Genomic DNA, 18,178 nt, shown 5'->3' with positions numbered 1-18,178 from the left:
TCTCCCCGGGACTATTGGAGACATTCAGATCTACTGCCTTCCTATAACCACAGATGGTACAGCCTTGAAACACCTCTCAAGCCACTCTCTCCCACACAGTCCCCATTCCTAATGTAGGTGCCAAACATACTCAACAAGTATCCAATCTAAATCCCATGAGCAAGCAAATTTCTTTCCTCAAAGGAGAATATGTTTTTCTCTACCTCCAACCGGATATGGCAAGAGAGCTAGAGAGTCACTCTGATTGAATGAAGATTTTTGAATACCATAAGGCTGCAGCAGCCATGTATGCAATACTTTACTGCCTAGCCTAGGCCAGCATGATATTCATTCTGAAACACAAACGTGAATATCAGGATGGTCTCACGAGGTGTAATGTCGGGCGAGAAAGAAATAGGGCCATACTGGCCATCCCCATCAATCCTGTAACCATCGATCATCATGTATTGGGGCATCTCAACAGCAGATCGCCAACCTTTATGTTCAACACCTAGTGAGGAAAGAAAAGGAAAAGGCCGACGTACCGCCTGCTTAGCTTTGGAGATGTCCTCCATCTGGACATGCAGGTCCTCGATCTCCACCTCCATGGCCTTGCGGGCCTTGACTGCTGCTGCACAAGTGAACTCAGACTCTTCCAGCTGTAAAATAGAAATGCCTGAATATGAATATTTGCCTGTGAATGAATTAACTAGTTGGCTTGATGGATCTCCTCTATGATTTCTAGTATAGCGGAGGCGGTCGGTACCTGGTTCTTGAGCTGGGCGATCTCCCTCTTGCTGGGCGCGTTGTTCTTCATGTGGTCCAACATGATCTGGGCGTCCGCTAACAGGGCCTTGGTCCTCTTCAGGTCCTTCCTGAGCCTCTTCTCTGTCTCAATGTCCACGTGGCTGACCTAGTATATGAGTGAGTTGGGGGGTACATATTAAAACCAGAATGTGGAAGCAAGTCCCACCCCGGTTGTCGCACCGTTTTCTTCAACACACCATGTATTCAAGAACACATTGGCTGCTATCAAACAACAAGTGAGTGAGTGAGAGTGTGATACATTGTTGAATTTTGGTGGGTCCCATTTATTCCCAGATACAAATGGTTGCTGGAACCTGAAACTATTAAATAGGCAACTTTTTTCAAATAATCAACATAATGACTTTTACACCCTTTTAGCCGGAGGAACCTGAAAATCAGCACAGGAAGCCAGAGCGTTGAATGTAAACGTGTATGTTGGTTTACCTCCTCCTTTGCTGAACACAGTTTGGCCTCCAACTCCCTCCTCTCCTTCAGAACCTTCTGCTTGTCATCATATTCTTCCTCAAGCTGGACCTCCATCTGCCTTAGCTGAAAACAATGACACACACACACTTACAGCATATTTCCTCATAATAGGCAACACCGGATGACTCAGAGTCTGCATTCACTATTAAGAGGAAGCCCTCCATTAACACAAGTAATGACATGAAATCAATCCATTAAATACCAACAAAGTCAGGAGGACCAAGATCAATGTTGCATTGTTATAGCAATGGCATACACGTAGCACACAACTAAATGTAATGAAATGTATAGCTATATAAATAACATATCAGATTACCAAGTAACTATGGCAACCTGGTATCGATTCAACCCACCCGGCACCAGCTTCATCTATTCATGTCTTGTTAGGTTTTATATTTGTGTGCACATTATTTTAATCTAAAGTGATAACAGTTGAGCATTTGTGTAGTATGTTACTATGTTTGTGTCTCACCTAACTTTGTCTAGTTAGTAATACACATACATATACATTTGCTGATGAATCTTTTTTGTGAGCAAATACTTATCTGGGATTGTGTATATAATACCACTCACATTATATATTTACTTGGGCCCTTTAAGAGAGCTTTACCACCAAACACAAATACACAAATAATAGTCTCCCATATAAATATGGTGAAAATGTTCAACTTCAAGTGTCAGTGGCTGACCATTTAAACGCATGTCCACCTCCTTACCTTCTTACTGGAGGACTGTCTGATCTCCTCCACTTCGTCCTCTTTGCTCTCCAAATCCTTTGAGTGTGTTTGGCGCAGCCGCTCCATCTCCATCTCCAACCGTAGTTTAGCCTGAATGCCACAGAAAGATTACATCATTCATTTAATTCAATAAACTATCTTAGGACATTGAATTCAAGGTGAGGTAACTTTATGAGCCTGGAGACTGCAAAGCCAAAAGCACAGGGCTGTGTCGGGGAAAACGAGAAATAATGTATTTCGAATTTTCACGCTCAAAATAGCCCCCACCCCCCCCGCCCCAAAAATGGTCAGCCGTGCCCTTCTTATATTTTCATTAGGGCCGAAGAATAGAGAGTTTTATTGCAGGATGTCAGGGGGGAAACTAGGTGGCGGCGTACCTTTTCCAGCATCTGAATGGTTCCTGCTTGTTCGTCCAGCTCCTCCTCCTGGTCTTTGGCCTTGGCCTCGATGTCCCGCAGCTGCTTGCGCACCTTGGAGAGGGAGGCCTCGTCCTTGGTCTCCTGGGAGCTGAGGTCCTGCAGCTCGGCGTCCAGCTGCTCGTGCTTCAGATGCACAGCAGTCAACTCCAGCTCCTTGTCCTTTGGATTGGGATACACGTTAGGGAAGTCAGGGGCAAAGCGAGGAAGAACTGCGTCGCAATTACGTTGCTGTAAATAAGATGCTCACAAATGAAGAATGAACAAAAGTACAGACGTTCTCAGGCTTAAAGGTTCTGGTGGTAATGTGTAATTCGGAGTTGATCTTAACGTGTAATTTGACCACAATAAGCAATTTCACTTTTGAATTAAATCATGGAATATATAAATACAGAGCATAGAGAGAGCTTACAATATACAAGTGTGTTACGATTAAGTGATCATGATAATGCACAAGTAAATCAGTCAGTTTACCTCAAGCTGCTGTCTGAGTCCCAAGACCTCTCCAGCCAGAACATCTCTCTCTCTGCCCAGCTTCTCCCTCAGGCTCCTCTCTCTCTGCACCTCCTCTTGAGAAACACTTTGTTCGCTATCAAACCTGGAGGAACCCAGAAGGGAGAGGGGGGTAGTTGTTAGCATAAAGTCAGTCAGAATAACAGTGGTGCAGCTAATCAAGACATGCGGCAATCTACTGAGCTAGTACTCGACAGTTGGTTTGATGCAAAAAAGGCTTATATCCTGAAGTGAAGTGGCGTACAAGTGTTTTTTTAAAGTTGTTATTGGCAGTATTACTGACCACCACTTACATGTGGCTGTGAAGCACGTTGTGTTACACCCTAAGACAGTAGGTGTTCCGTGAGTGTGGATTTCCATAAGACAGGCGCAGGTTTCAGTCACGCACACGTTGACATGCATTTGTTATTCCGATTTTTGGTTCTTAAAGGTGACATATTATACCACCAGATGTAAGTGTGATTAGCTGTTACAAGCTGTTTTGAAAATCGGCCTCTTCTTACATCACAAGTGGGCGTGTCCACCTAGATGTGTGCTGGATAGATCAGTCCACCAGCCTACCCAGTGGACTGTAGCAAACATAAATCATCTATCCGTCATATATCTAGGTGGACAGCCCACTTGTGATGTCAGAAGATGCAGATTTTCAAAACGGCTTGTAACAGCTAATCATTCACACACCGGGTGGTATAATATCTCACCTTTCAGACATGCAAACGGCGAGCATCGCTTTTTTTTGGGGGGGGGTGTCAGTGCGAGAGTAATCTAATTGATTACTCTTCCCATCATTATAACGCTGTGGCCGTTACTTCCAAATGCAGTGCGTTACTATAATTGAACCAGTTCTTTCGTAAGACCAACTACATCTCTCTCTCGCTCTCTCTTTACTGTTCTTCCTTGGTTAGTGGGCACGAGACAATCACATTAATGATAACGATTGGCTGAGGTAGAGAAACATGTCACAGTAAGCCAATCAGAGGTAGAGTTGGGCGGTTGTTGTTTACACAAACTCGAAAGTACGCGGACACACAACAGTCGGACACACAACGACACAAGTGAGTCAACAGGAATGGCGAGCCCAAATAATCCAAAAACAGCCTTCTTTAAATGGAAGTAGATTGGATTACTTTTCCCTCCAAGAAATTAAAGGAACGAGTGTAATCGTGAAATGCACATTATGCCCCTGGACAAAGTGCCTATCCACTCTGTGTCAAGTAATTCAACGTTGCATGCTTGTGTGCATTCCATGCTACCATGGATGAACATTCACATGTATTTTGAGTTACGTTAACGGGAGGTGGAGGTGGGGTCCAAATTATTTGACTCATTTAGAAATGTACTTGAAAGCAACGCAATAGTAACTTTCCACAGTAACTAGTTAAGTCTGGTTTATAGTCCTCCGTAGTGTGCTGTACGTAGACAGGGAGAGCCCTCTCCATCGTTGGAGACCCTCTCCGTAGCTCTAAGTGCACATCCAATATTTTTTAACTATCCATTGACAAAGCGTAGACAGAAAGGACTGTGAGTGATCCTTTAACAAAATTATTTCCAGAATCACTTTTCGCGGTTTGACTTTGCCCATTTTTCATTTACACATTAAGGACCAATAAAACACCAAATAAGATTTGAAAAGCTTTGGGAGTTTATTTACAACACTACACGGTAGTCATCATATATGATAGATCGGGCGGCTAATTGCATTGCGTATCCAACATCCCGACGGAGAACTTCGATGGCTCGAGGGGTTTCTGTAGTTACGGAGTCGGATTACGGAGTCCGAGTAGCATACTTTGGCGAAGAAGTAACTAGCAACTGTAACTAATTACTTTTTGTAACTTGCCCATCACTGCTACTAACCATGTAAATAGTGTAAATAAACTTCCAAACCTTTTCCATTTTATTTCGTGTTTTATTTGTAAGGTGCAAAGTAAACAGGTGCAAGGAAAACAGATTCCGGAAATGATGTTGTTAGAGGACCAAATACAACCCATGCTGTCTTCGTCCATCTCCGTTGCGACAACGGATAGTTAAAAAATATTTGATCCGCACATCTCCGACGATGGAGAGGGCTCTCCGTGTCTACGTACAGCACTTTAAAGAGTAGTAAAAATCTGCCCTCAGGCTGACCAATGAAAGGCCTTATCGCTGTCACGCTCATATGAGAGGTCTTAAAATGCTATTCTTCGTGAGGATCTTTCCATCACTGCCAATCAACTTCTATATCTACTAAATATTATTTCCTATTTATTGAAGCATATAGCTCAGGGCCCCGTTTCCCGATATCGATGGATCTTCGCTCGTAAGATCATTCTCTCGATGGATCTTTCGAACCATCGATAATTTCTTTGGGGCGTTTCCCGAAACTCCTCTTAACGTGAACGTGCATTCGCTGCACTCACGACGATCGTACCTGTCCACTGACATGGTGCTGAAACGGGCTATGACGCAGGGGGAGACGCAGGAATGTCGGAGGAAAATGGGGTTAAAAAGGGTTAAAATATCTCCCCATCAAGGCCAACCGCAGAGTAGCCTACGAAAAGAATAGATTGCAATAATATGAATGCTAAAGATATTAAAACACAATTGATTAAGCCTAGGCCGACATATATATCAGTCCTAATCCTGAGCGCACGATCGGGAGGTGGAAGTTGCGGTTTAGATGCCTTCACAAGTCCAGCGGAGGGCTCCAGTTTTCGCCGGCCAAGTCATGCGCTGTGATATGTGTGACAGCTATGTTGCACAACATTGCAGCTAAGGCTGGGGTAGCTTTGGTTGAACCGGAGGACATTGAGGACGATGACGACGAGGAAGATCGGTGTGAGGACGGCGTCCCTCATAACTACGTGGCTGGTTTTCATGCACGTCGAAGAGTGATTGAGACTTTTTTTTAACCCCCTCCACCCTCCCACATGTCACTAAACATTCCCGTCAACGTGACAATCCCCACCATATCCCATTTGCCTGCTCCTTTGCATTTTTTTTTTTTTATAATTAATATTTTTATTATTATTATTATTTATTTTTTTTTACATTATTTTAGGCTACGTTTTATGAGTAGCCTATGTCAGTCTGCACAAATCCCCCCCACTTTCTCTCACACATTTTAAGTGCCCTGCCTGCTCAAACATTTCCTGGACTGTCTCTCTCAAACTAAGAACATAATGGCCCACATTAGGCTCAGACGCACGTGATACACCATTACCAATGTGTTATAATAAAACGCATCCAATACTAGGAATGTCCGCCGGTTACGCCACTGAGGCTATAGTAGGCTAACGAGGCTCTTAGCGTCCTACGAGTACCCTGGAGCACTCGTTAGCTACGAGCGTTTTCAAGACGTTCGTTACCAAAGATGCTTTCGGGAAACGGTGTGAAAACTGTACGATGCTCGTACGACCCACTCTGCGATCCACTTAGGCTAAAGATGCTTTCGGGAAACGGGGCCCAGGCCTCCTCACGTTAATAGGATATTACGCATCATATTTTTTTACAACTTCGGGTAGCTCTTCGGGTAGTTTTCCCAACAAGTAAACATAGTATTTGAGTTCCAGAAAACATGTTTTTGAAGCTGTTTGCTGGAAATAGCTTTTAGGAAAGAATATATCGTCTACCGCTATTCCCCTGTTTCAGTCCCTTCAGAATGCGCTGTTTCTGGTGTCTGTAGCATTGATGCAAATGAGCTGCTGCCCATTGACCAATGAGCTGTCAGACTGAACCACAGCATGGAGGAGAAGGGATTGTTGCCGTTTGCTGACTCCTGGAGCTCTATGTCTATATTATATAATATAACATAATAATAATACTATATACGGGTATTTACATAATCTATCTAATATGACGGCCAAAAGCTATGTGCGCCTCGGATGATATTATGAATAATAAAGACTGTGTCTGACGTCTCTGGTACTTCCACAAGTAAAGACTCGTAGTGGGGGATACCTCGGCCATGGTTGAGAAGAATTGGGGCGAAGGAACTTTTGCATTGACTCTCTGAAGTCCATGAAGAAAAGGATTGTACTCCGGGAGCTGAGCTACCGGACTGCCTCCGAGCTCCCCGCGCCGGAGCTGCCGGCCGCCGTCAAAGCCGTCCGGCCGCAGTCCGGCAGCTCCGACGGTGTACTCCGGGAGCTGAACTGGCGCCGAAATGAGGTGGCAGCTCCAGCGGACTAGCAGCTCCAGCGGACGAGCAGCTCCGGCTGGGGTAGCTCGGCGGCAGTCCGGCAGCTCAGCTCCGGGAGTCCAATCCCTTTCTACTCCATGTCTCCTCCTCCCGACTTCCCTTCGGCGGCCGCTCCGGCGGGGTGAGCTCGGCGCCAGAGAAAGGGATTGTACTCCCGGAGCTTAGCTGCAGGGCTAGCGCCGAGTTCCCCGCGCCGGAGCTGCTCGTCCGCTGGTCCACAAAATTGTAGCGATGCTCTGATTTGAGGGGAGTGGGGAAGTGGGAGGTAATATTCAAATGTGCCCCCTTCCTACGTAGGAGGGGGTGCCGAAACTGACTTGCTCGTTTGGTAGCTGGAGGCGGGCTGCTTCCAGAAATGCGTATCTCACTCAAAAAATCATGTACAGACTTATTTCAAAGTTTGTATGCGTGTGAGAGCACCATCTACCCACAACAAGACCCCAAATCCCAGGAAAAGTGCTGTTTTCATAATATGTCCCCTTTAATGCTCCCCATACATTAGTCTGTCTGTCTGTCTGTGCGCATGCATGCATGTTTGTACTGACTTCCTCTGCTTCTTCTCCAGGTCGTGGTTGCGGCTCTGCTGTCCCTCCAGGTGCAGCTTGGTGTCCTGCAGCTCTGCCGTCAGCCGCTGGAGCTTCTTCTTCAGCTGCTGACCGATGCGCTGGGACTCCTCGTTATCTGCCTGCAGGTCACTGATCTGGAGATAGAGAGAACATCCAAAAAGGTCATCGCAAAGAAAATAATTAATTAGTGCATTACTTTAACTCCCTGTATTTTGGCATAAGTCGGTCTTCCATGTCGGGCTAACAACTATTCTAAAAAAGAATAGATGCATTGTTGTTGTTGTGACTGAAATAGGTTACTTCTCCAGCAAATAGTGGCTGGCCCGGGTAGGCAGAGTTCCCCCAAATCCAACAAGTTTTACAATATGACCGCCCGCCTGCCCGGAATGTCCCAACATCAAAACATGAAACTGACATTTATAGCAGCATGATGCTGCTGTGCTGGTGTATTAAACAACAACATCTTAATAGCAGTTAATGTAGATTGAAAGTATACATTTGTTTAAGTTAGAAAGATATTGGATATTCATGCTCCGGATTATAGCGATCTGAAGCGGGAAGGTAAAGATGCAATCAACAATATGAGTCCCGAGTGTCTAAGCACTGTATATCAGGCGAAGAGATGGCGCTTCCGAAAAAAGCTGTACGGGGTCGTCAGGTCTTCGGGTCTAGACCTTTTGGTTGTCACCCGGTCTAGATGTAAGCTCAAAGGTGATTGTGCATTTGAAGTTCCAGCCCCTAGAATATGGATCACCTTCGGCAAAGTCCTCTACCAAAATTTTAAATCCAGGGTAAAAACAAACATATATCCCCCAGCATTTGAATCCTCCTGACTGCTTTACAGGGTTGTGTGTGTGTGTGTGTGTGTGTGTGTGTGTGTGTGTGTGTGTGTGTGTGTGTGTGTGTGTGTGTGTGTGTGTGTGTGTGTGTGTGTGTGTGTGTGTGTGTGAACATGTTACCCTGTTTTGACTCTTTATTTAATTGTACCCTGATAGGTTTTATTTTAATGTGAGCACACTTTTTGACCTCTTTGCACTGTTCAACACTTGATATTTTTAAATGTGCTCTACATAAACTTGATTTGATGGTGTTGTCGAGTTTATGTGTGGGAACTGTGTTTTAAGATGCGGTCTTTTTGGGATTTTGCCATGGAAAGAGGAGCAGCTGTGTGTGTGTGTGTGTGTGTGTGTGTGTGTGTGTGTGTGTGTGTGTGTGTGTGTGTGTGTGTGTGTGTGTGTGTGTGTGTGTGTGTGTGTGTGTGTGTGTGTGTGTGTGGCCGCCTCACCCTCCTCTCCAGCTGCCTCTTGTTCTGCTGCTCCACCTCCAACTTGTCATCAAACTCCTGCTGCAGCCGCTTCTTGGTGAACTCAATCTCCCTGATGGCCCGCTCGTACTTCAGCCTCCACTCTCCTCCTGCAGGGCAAGATATATGTGACTTGAATTTTTTTAATAACTTTACGAGGCTCCGATGTTTGAAATATCCCCCATCATGCATCATTGCACAGGATCCAAACTCTGTATACTCATCAACACACAGCACAGCTTGACAATAGACCACCAGGTGGTTTACTTTTCAGATTGGTATAGTTCCATTATCAACTGCTTCTGGCTGGGTAGTCTACATGGAGGGTAAGTTTGTTTTTATAGACAAATTACAATCTTGTTTTGTTGTTTCTGGCACATGTTTTGCATATGTGGCCATTCAGTTACCGTAATTGTAAATCTTTGAAAAGTAATTTAAAGTGTATTCCCCTCACATGAAAAGGTGCTAGGCTACTGTAACTCTACAAGTCAAAAGTTTTCCAACCGAGCAAACTCCCCTACTCGATGCACAATGATGAATTTGCATCAATTTACTAATTTGAATTAAAACCCTCCTCGGGTAAGACAAGCAAAGGCCAATTTACGGAAATTCCATTGCATCTCTTTAAATATTTGATTTTTGCATTTGTATGCTTTATTCATGAAAGAGAGAAAGAGGAGGACATGCAGCAAATGAGTGCTGGCAGGAATTAACCGGGGTCACTAAATGTAATTTGATGCAAAGCTTTACATGCAAAATAACAGTTTGCTTCTAAATGTGAACTAACTATACCAATCAAAACTACACTACAACTTTAACCTATAGAGAATAACTATCATGCGTTTTAGATAACATTTGGGATAAATTGATCACTATGAAATACACATGGTTACAAAATGTGCAGAATTATGCTTTCTCCCAATCAGTGGTGTGGTTCTGCAGGTGAGATGACTAAGAGCAATATAGGTCTGATTGGTTCCCGAAACCTTCCTATGCATCAATATTGGCAACACACTTAATAATAATAATAATGTACTGAATGTGCTTTTTGGACATTTGTGGTTCAAACCTGTGTCATCATCGTCCATCTCTCCGTTGAGCTCGGAGGCCCTGATGAGGCGGGCTTCCATCACTTCCATCTCCATCGACTCCATCTGTTTGTTTACACTGTCAAACTTGGTCTGGCGACAGAGGGAGAGAAAATGGGTTGACTGTGAGAACATCTCATTGACTACAAAATTTACAAGAGCCCTATAGATGTTCGACACACACTGGTGTTAATTTATCCGGACATAAAATGGTTCTGCTTTCTGCGTGTGCGCGTTATAAATGCAACCACCATGACATGACAAATTATATTGGCCTACTTCACATGACAATGAATCAATCTATTGTTGATTTTAAGCTACAAAGAAGTAAAAAGTGTCATGATTACCTGGTTGAGTGCTGACTAAGAAAGGAGACTCTCATTGAAAATAACAACGTATATTTTACATTCATGTTTTTTAGGCCACCGGCAATCTTGACAACAAGGAATCTATCTGTGCAGAAACTAATCTCAGATCAAAAGTGCACTCCATTGAACCTCCAGTTTAAGCTATTTCAGTGACATTACTTATTCTAGGAAGAACAGTGGGTCTGTCTGTGTCTGTGTGTGTGGTCTACGTACCTGCAGTTCCTTCATGTCCTTCTCCAGACGTAGTCTGTCAGAGGTCTCCGTCTCCAGCATCTGTGAGGCAGACTCGCCTGTGTTTCGCTCATCAGCGACTTCTGATGATAGCTCTGTGATCTGATTCAGAAATATACACCCAAGAGTTAACACACGGTTCTTCTACCTTGTGAAATAGTTTGGGAGCCCCGGATTGACGTGTGTGTGTGATGTGTGTGTGTTTCGTACCCGGCTCTCGAGCCGGTCACTGTTAAGTCTCAGCTCGTTCCGCTCCTTCTCCACCTTCTCCAACCTCTGCTTCAGCTGCTGGATTTCCTCCTGGACGGAAAACCATTTTGCACATGAAGTTACTCTTCAATAGCAAAATCCATAGACCTTAAAGATACTTAAGGCAGGATCAAAAGTTTAACAAAGGGAGTAGACGTGTTGATTTCTGTTGCTCACACATTTGTCTCAAGTCCCGCCTACAAGACACTAATTGGCTCAGTGAAATTTCCTGCTGATTTGAGTGAAACCAAGCAACCGAAACCAGAACAAAATATTATTATAAAGGGATTGGTGATTCAGGGGCTGAAACCAGGCATAGTTTGTTAATAATTAACTCATCGATCATCATTAATGCAGCACTCACGTCCTTGCCGCGGATCTGCTCCTCAGTGAGCTGCACCTCTATGAGAGGCCTGACGGTGGTGAAGAGCTTCCACCACGGCCAGCCCTTCACACCACGGTTCTTCTTAATGTTCTTCTGGATGCAGCGGATGGCCAGGTTTTGAATCTGGAAGGAACATAAAAAAACATTGTTGCTGATGAAAATGGGGGGTGGGGGCAATTGTATGAGGGTATATTTTTATGTTCCTTAAAATGCTGTGTTGATACAGCAAATGATTGAGTAAATATGTCTGTCAAAATTTCAAATCTCATCATTGTCAACCACGTGGGGAGTTTGCTGGGTTAGCATTTGCTTTCCGTGAACATCTTCAATTGACTTGCAGAGTTTGAGTTAGCTTTTGTTCCTGTGAGAGGAATGCACTTCAAATGTGCATTCAAAGATTTCCAATGTGTACCACAAGATTGTAGTTTATTTTGGTACTTTTTCAGCGTCTATTGCGGCTCTGACAGGCTACTCCCCATTTAGTACTCAGCCAGAAGCTGATAATATTATGACACAAGCGGCGCATCACAGGTAGCCTTAATCACACGAAATATTGCCAAATTATCTGTATGTTTCAAACTACAACCTTGTGTTTTCACTGACACTCGTATTGAATAGCTGACTATTCAAAACACATTTGAAATCGCAGCAAACTCCTCTCTCTGTGTGTGTGTGTGTGTGTGTGTGTGTGTGTGTGTGTGTGTGTGTGTGTGTGTGTGTGTGTGTGTGTGTGTGTGTGTGTGTGTGTGTGTGTGTGTGTTGGGGGGGGGGGGGGGGGTTAACGTGCCAAAGGGCCCTGACAGTATCCATGCTGTCCCTTTATGCCGGTAAGAGCTATTCTGGCTGATCATGTTTGATGTTTGGGCTGGTGCGAGGTTGTGGGTGAATTCAATCAGCAAGAATATAGGACAAAAAGAAAGCCCTCACAGTGCACTAAACCATATACATCGAGTCCCGGATAATTGTCCATGTCAACAGTCAACCTAGTGATGTTTCACTAGGTAAAGTGCACCTTAATAAATTCACCATCCAAGTTGTTTTCATCTTGTACGTATCTCCCACATCAAAGGCAAATAAATGCATTCTGTGGTTCAGATGCTGCCCCTTGTACCATGGCTTTCCACATGAGTGCTCTATGAGTGGGTTGTGTGACCACTCACATCATTTGGGTTGTCTGCTATAGATCATGCCACTATTTCAAAGAAAGATTCAAATAGAATAAAGTGGGTCTCATACAAGTCGAGAAGCCCAGCGTAGCAGATTGGAAATGGCAGGGCTGTAGCAAATCGATTTTTTGGTCTCAATTATGGCTGGTGCAAGATATTGTTTTGTTGAGAGCTGGGAGCACTCCGACTGCAGCTGATGTGGCAGTATGAGAACCTTCTTTGAAAACAGTGTTGGTGTTTTTAAACAGTATGTGTGCCTTATTGTGAGCAAGACCCTTTTCAAAAGTGATAGACAACAGAAATGTACGTTATTAAGGGTTTTCACAAAATGTTACGGTGTGCATTAGGCATCACGATGTGATGCCTAATGCACACCGTAACATTTTTGATGAATTTTTTTTTGATATACATGATATATGGACTTATATGGCCTGATTAAGATTGCAAGAAAGGGTTTTGGGAGGAGGATGAACCTGGTGTACATGGGGACCCATTTCGGAAAGCCTTGAAATGTTTATTTTTCAGAACCATAGCTTTAAATGAGAAACATTTTTGAAATACCGATGGATGAACCTGGTGTACATTGGGGACCCATATCGGAAAGTCTTGAAAATATTAATTTTTCAGAACAATAGCTTTAAATGAGAAACATTTTTGATATACATGATATACGGACTTGCCTGATTAAGATTGCAAGAAATTGTTTTGGTATTGTAAAACATGGTCAAGTTACGGCAGATTCAATATATGCTGATTAGCGAACATTATCCTATCGTCTGTGTCTGTCTGTCTCTCTGTGTGAATAACAAAGACCCTCCCCTGCCCGATGCATAGTTGCGTCTAGGAGCAATGACTACAACCGTGATGCGCTTGAAAGGGGCGGCCGCTGAGACAGGCGGTGCATGGGCTGTGAATACCTCGTTTGACTGCTTGCAGTCCTGGTTACCTTATATTTCCCTTGTTACTTCGTTTTACAGGTTGAAACATCGAAGAAAATGCTTACCCTTTTTATTAACATTGTACTTCTCAAGGTTGCTCTCAGTAGATTGTGCAGGGGTTACGAACCCACCATAAATGTGTGGTTTGTTGCCGTGGATATAACAGTATATGTTAGATTATTCCTGCGCTGCCTTAAAGGGTGTATCAGCAATTCTAGGCCGAAACATAAATGATCACATTCATCTGATCTTTCCTCCCGATCCGCTAGCTGCCCGCCCGATAAGCAGGCCGTCAAAAAAAACTTGTCTCTGTAGCCAGCCTATGCTCCGAGATCATACACAAAAACAAATGGTACTACCAACCACTCAAAAGCAAAATAAATAGTATTCAAACCAATCACCGACAAGGGGTGGGTGTTGTGGGGTTTTGCGCTGTGTTCATGATCGTTTTTACTGGATGCACGACACACGGGAGGGCGGGGCGAGCTGGCTCTGTTTGTTTGGGATCTCGCTTCAATTACCAACAGAAGTGACGTTGTAGCGCTGATACAACTTTTAATACTGGTTTTTTCATCAAACAAAATGTATAAATGCAAGAATGAGTGCTTCAACAGCTGCGGATCATCCTTCTATGTCGACAGAAGAAGAAGCAGTAGAAGAAGTAGAAGTAGAAGAAGAAGACTATAATAAGGACTGGCTCAACACTGCCACCCTCAACCGATGCCCGCGGGGGTCAGAGTGATGGTTATGAGTGAAAAAAAGTGAGTGATATAAAAGCCGAAGACAGTCGGAGAGCGAAAAGAATAGAGGGAAGGGAGATGCGGGTGAAGGCATCAGCTCCATGTGACAACTCCCACATGGTGAGGCACACTTTATTTTTTTGAATTTTCTTTCACTTTGGTTTCAGGTCAAATGTACCGGACATAATATTGATATTTTAAGTAAAAACAATATTTGTCCAACTGCTGCCAAAACAGATGCACCACTTAGGTGAACCCCAACCCTAAACTTACACCACTCAACGACTTCTGTTGTTGCAGTTAAGTTTAGTTGAGTGCTTTATGGCGCGTTTCCACCGGATCGCGTTTCCACCACCAAAAGTGGGCGTGACCCGGACTGAGCCGTACTGAGCCGTACTCGTCTGGCACTCGTCTGGCAGTACTCCTCCGTTGGGGTACTGAGATGCCTGAAAGGGTGCCGGAAAGTTCGAGCTGCACACACCCTCCGTTGATTGGTCAAAAGAATCGTCACTTCCGGGCGACATGGGGATAAAAACAAACGAACAGTACCCGCAAGGTATTATTCCGGTGCATGTCGTGCAAAACTTTAGCTTGGGCGAACAAGGAGGTGGAGACGTTCCGAAATTGTTGCTGGACAACTTCCATGGTAGCTCTTAGTTTAATGTGCCGCGTTACTCTTTTCCATTGTTTTTTTCGAGCAGGCTACACTGTGTCGCGCTGCTATGATGTCACGATGTTTACGTAGCTGCCGCGGCGATCGACATCTGGCCTACCATAAGGGTACTGTCGGCGGTGAAACGCGACCTCGGAACTGAGCTGGGCTATAACCCCCCCTCACTACTGGACTGAGGCACACCGAACCACACCCTCCGGTACAGATGCCCCATTAGTTGCGTAGTTTAGTCGAGTGGTCTAATTCTGTGGTTGTGTTCAGCTTCTGGTGAAACCACTATGTGCTGCATTCATGTTACCTTTCTTTTCTTGAAGGCCTGCCTGGCCAGGAAGCCACGACAAGCAGACTGGAACAGAGTGAGGTTCCTCCGGGTCTGCACGTCACGCTGCTCTTCCAACTTGGTGAGAGCCCCCGCTCTGAAGAAAACCTGAAGGGAACGCGGAAACAGTGCATAATATTGATATATGTTGATCAAATTTCCCGTTATGCTCCCTACAATCAATGAGATAAATGCAATGGACATGCCTGGCAGCTAACGGGAAGACTTGAAATTGAAATCTCCTGCTGCTATATTACTTTGACTTTCAGTTAAGACAAAGAAAGCCCACATACGTCTTAAGCAATCTTAAGTATAATTTTAATATTGGTAGCAATAAAAACTGATAGGAAGAACATATAAGAATAGTTTTCACTTACTCTACTAAGCCCCATGTGGTAGTTGGTCTTCTCCAGTTCCAAAGAGTCCAACAGCTCCTCCACTGCCTACACACACACACACTTATAAATAAATAGCTGGGGGTCTTCAGGGATCCGTCTACCTCTAGTTGCCTGAACATTTTGTGACCTGCTTTCCAAATCACAACGCCCTGTTCAAGATTCAACCCACATAGATTAACACCTTCCCTCCTCACCCTGAGTTTTAAGACTCGCCGCTTCACCTGACATTTCAATCTTCAATGCAAACATCAAACATTTTAATCTGTTGATATCCTTAAAGTGCACACAATAACATTCAAACAACAGCTAGCAGGTGAAGCAGCTAGGCATTATTTCAAGATGATGGAAGACAACTAGGATGTTATGCGGAGAGAGAAAAAGAGGGGTTGTTTGGGTAAAAAGGGACAATCAGGATGGGATTTAGCAAACAAATATTTTGTGTTTGTGTGTTTGTTTTGTACAGAGGCCCATTTTGAATAAGCTTGATGGTAAATATCTTCTGAACATTTTACACAGCCCATCAAAAAAGACCACAAATACTACCAACATTTTGATACATATATAGCTCAATTCATTAATGCATGCAAAAAATTATATGATGTTTAAAACCTTTTCGATCTACCACCTAGGGCAACCCTTCCTTTAATCGCCTTTAAAAAAAATAGCTAATAGCTGAAAGGTGCCGGCTAGCGAGAAAAGACAGCGCAAGACATTAATCATATGCTTGGAGATGTGCAGGAAGCACTCGACCTCCTGAACAAAAGGGACTTGAAAGATAACGACGCAGACAGCAAGAAGAGAAGCAAGAGGGAGAGAAAGAGAGAGAGGAGCGGGGAGGAGGGGCTAGTGGAGGAACGCAAAACCTCTACTTCGCCCTGCCAGTAATTAATCAGTACAGCGGTCGTATGCTGCCAGCGTGCGCAATCATAATTAATTACACACAAGAGTGCCTCTTGGAGTGGTGAGGAGAGGGGAAGAATCAACTGAGAACGAGCGGTAAGAAAGCTGTGTACGTGTGTGTGGGTGTAAGAATATCAACTAACATACCCTTCTTTCGTCGGTGACAATGTAGTGATGCCCATGCTTTTTGGTCAGGTGTGGCGCCAGCACATCAAAGCGTCGCCGGAATTCAGAGAACACCATGTGATCAGGGTACCCTGAAGCGAGTGAGGACAAATGGATGGTGGATAAGAACAGCAAGAGGAGCATTTTGGCAGGAAGAATATTTATCAATATTAATTTAATTCTACAGCAAAGCAGAAAATAACTGAAAGAAAATGTTGCATGGATGATGTATTTTGTGACGAAAATATTAAAGCATTTAAGCAACGATCTCCAAAATGTTCTAGCTGGGTGTAAAAATATATTTTGGTTTCTCTGGGAGGAGTGGAGAGCTGTACCTTGCCTGTAGATGCGCAGAGCATCTAGTAGCTTAGAGCCCCGGAGTTGGGCCCGGAGCAGGCCCACGTCAAGGGTCATGAGGCCAGAGTCGGGGGTGTCTCCGTGAGACACGCGGGGGTCCCCCACCACGCCTACTGACTCCACTTTGGGAAGGAGGCAGTGGACAAAATGTATCCTGGATCGGCGCACTGTGTCAATTAATGCATCCTGAAAGAGAAACAACAAGAAATAAATATATATTCCTTATCTTACAGGACCTACTTTGGCGGTTTAAATCCAGATGGCTAAACTACTACTGTGCGGTTCATTGGACAAACCACTACAACAACATTCAACGAACCACCTGCTAGGTAAATGTACCCTTTAGGTGAGGATGTAATTGGTGAATATATATATATTGTTTTATATATTTTGAAATAAAATCAACCACCCAGAACCTGAACACCTGGGATTTGACAAATTAAATCCACATATGTAGACCGAAAGTAGGGAGGTTGTACCCCTTTGACCAAAGGGGGCGCTATAACTCGCGGTCAAACCTAAACAGCCACGCCCCCCACCCAATTTAAAAAAGGTTTCTGACCTTTGGTATCAGGGCCTTATTTATATGCTGAATCTTTGTGCCTCAAGAACCCATAAGGTCCGTTGACATTGATTATTGTGACCCAAGATTTGGTACACACTCCAACCATATGGTATTATTAAAAAAAATGGCAGAATTACGTCAGGTTTATGCAAAAATGTGATGATGCAAATGTGCTGCAATTATTCAAACTATCACAAGTCTGCTTTAGAGAATCCAAGGGACAACTTTGGTGTGCCCATCAAGGACATCTTCCTAAGGCTATGTGGAAAGTGTTGCTTTGAAAGCTAAAAAAATGACATTTTCAAACTACCACTGTTGGAAGGTGCTCACTGAGCTATTTTTTAGATGAGGGACAAACGCTGACTTCAATCATTCCAAAGGTGAACAGCTCAAGAATTGTCAAAGTAGGTACACGTATAGAAAACATGCGTAAACAGTTCTCCAAAACGTAAAGTAACTCTTTGATGACCGGGGACGATATAACCCGCAATCCGAAAAAAAGAAAAGAATTTAAACTTGGCGTGCTAGCTCATTAGCCCTGCTAGCATTAGCATGTTAACAAACTCACAGAATATTGCGCACACGACGAGTTGGCTCCCGCAACCACACAGATTTTCTTCAGAAAATGCGCATGCAGCAACATGTCTAG

General features: G+C 44.0%; 1 protein-coding gene and 1 long non-coding RNA gene across 11 annotated transcripts in view; one reads left to right on the top strand and one right to left on the bottom strand.

Annotated features, from left to right (window-relative positions):
• myo18ab (myosin XVIIIA b) overlaps positions 1–18,178 on the bottom strand; it is a 66,738-nt gene that overhangs the window by 19,427 nt on the left and 29,133 nt on the right. For all 10 annotated transcript variants that reach the window (XM_060075601.1, XM_060075603.1, XM_060075602.1 and 7 more), the window contains 16 exons: positions 16,943–17,150; positions 16,590–16,699; positions 15,522–15,587; positions 15,124–15,252; positions 11,288–11,431; positions 10,885–10,974; positions 10,657–10,776; positions 10,057–10,168; positions 8,970–9,097; positions 7,664–7,818; positions 2,900–3,023; positions 2,387–2,587; positions 1,989–2,099; positions 1,231–1,335; positions 746–892; positions 525–638 (listed from right to left, as the gene is read on the bottom strand). In XM_060075601.1, coding sequence (XP_059931584.1) covers positions 525–638; positions 746–892; positions 1,231–1,335; positions 1,989–2,099; positions 2,387–2,587; positions 2,900–3,023; positions 7,664–7,818; positions 8,970–9,097; positions 10,057–10,168; positions 10,657–10,776; positions 10,885–10,974; positions 11,288–11,431; positions 15,124–15,252; positions 15,522–15,587; positions 16,590–16,699; positions 16,943–17,150 — 2,064 coding nt within the window. The remainder of the gene's footprint in view (positions 1–524; positions 639–745; positions 893–1,230; positions 1,336–1,988; positions 2,100–2,386; positions 2,588–2,899; positions 3,024–7,663; positions 7,819–8,969; positions 9,098–10,056; positions 10,169–10,656; positions 10,777–10,884; positions 10,975–11,287; positions 11,432–15,123; positions 15,253–15,521; positions 15,588–16,589; positions 16,700–16,942; positions 17,151–18,178) is intronic.
• On the top strand, positions 14,495–16,754 carry LOC132474743 (uncharacterized). Its single transcript, XR_009529715.1, has 3 exons — positions 14,495–15,024; positions 15,140–15,226; positions 16,615–16,754. It is a non-coding gene; the product is annotated as an uncharacterized LOC132474743 (long non-coding RNA).

Source organism: Gadus macrocephalus, chromosome 16 (genome assembly GCF_031168955.1).
Source record: "Gadus macrocephalus chromosome 16, ASM3116895v1".
NCBI lineage: Eukaryota > Metazoa > Chordata > Actinopteri > Gadiformes > Gadidae > Gadus > Gadus macrocephalus.
The sequence above is the reverse complement of the archived record's forward strand: the minus strand, read 5'-3'. Positions and strand labels throughout refer to the sequence as shown.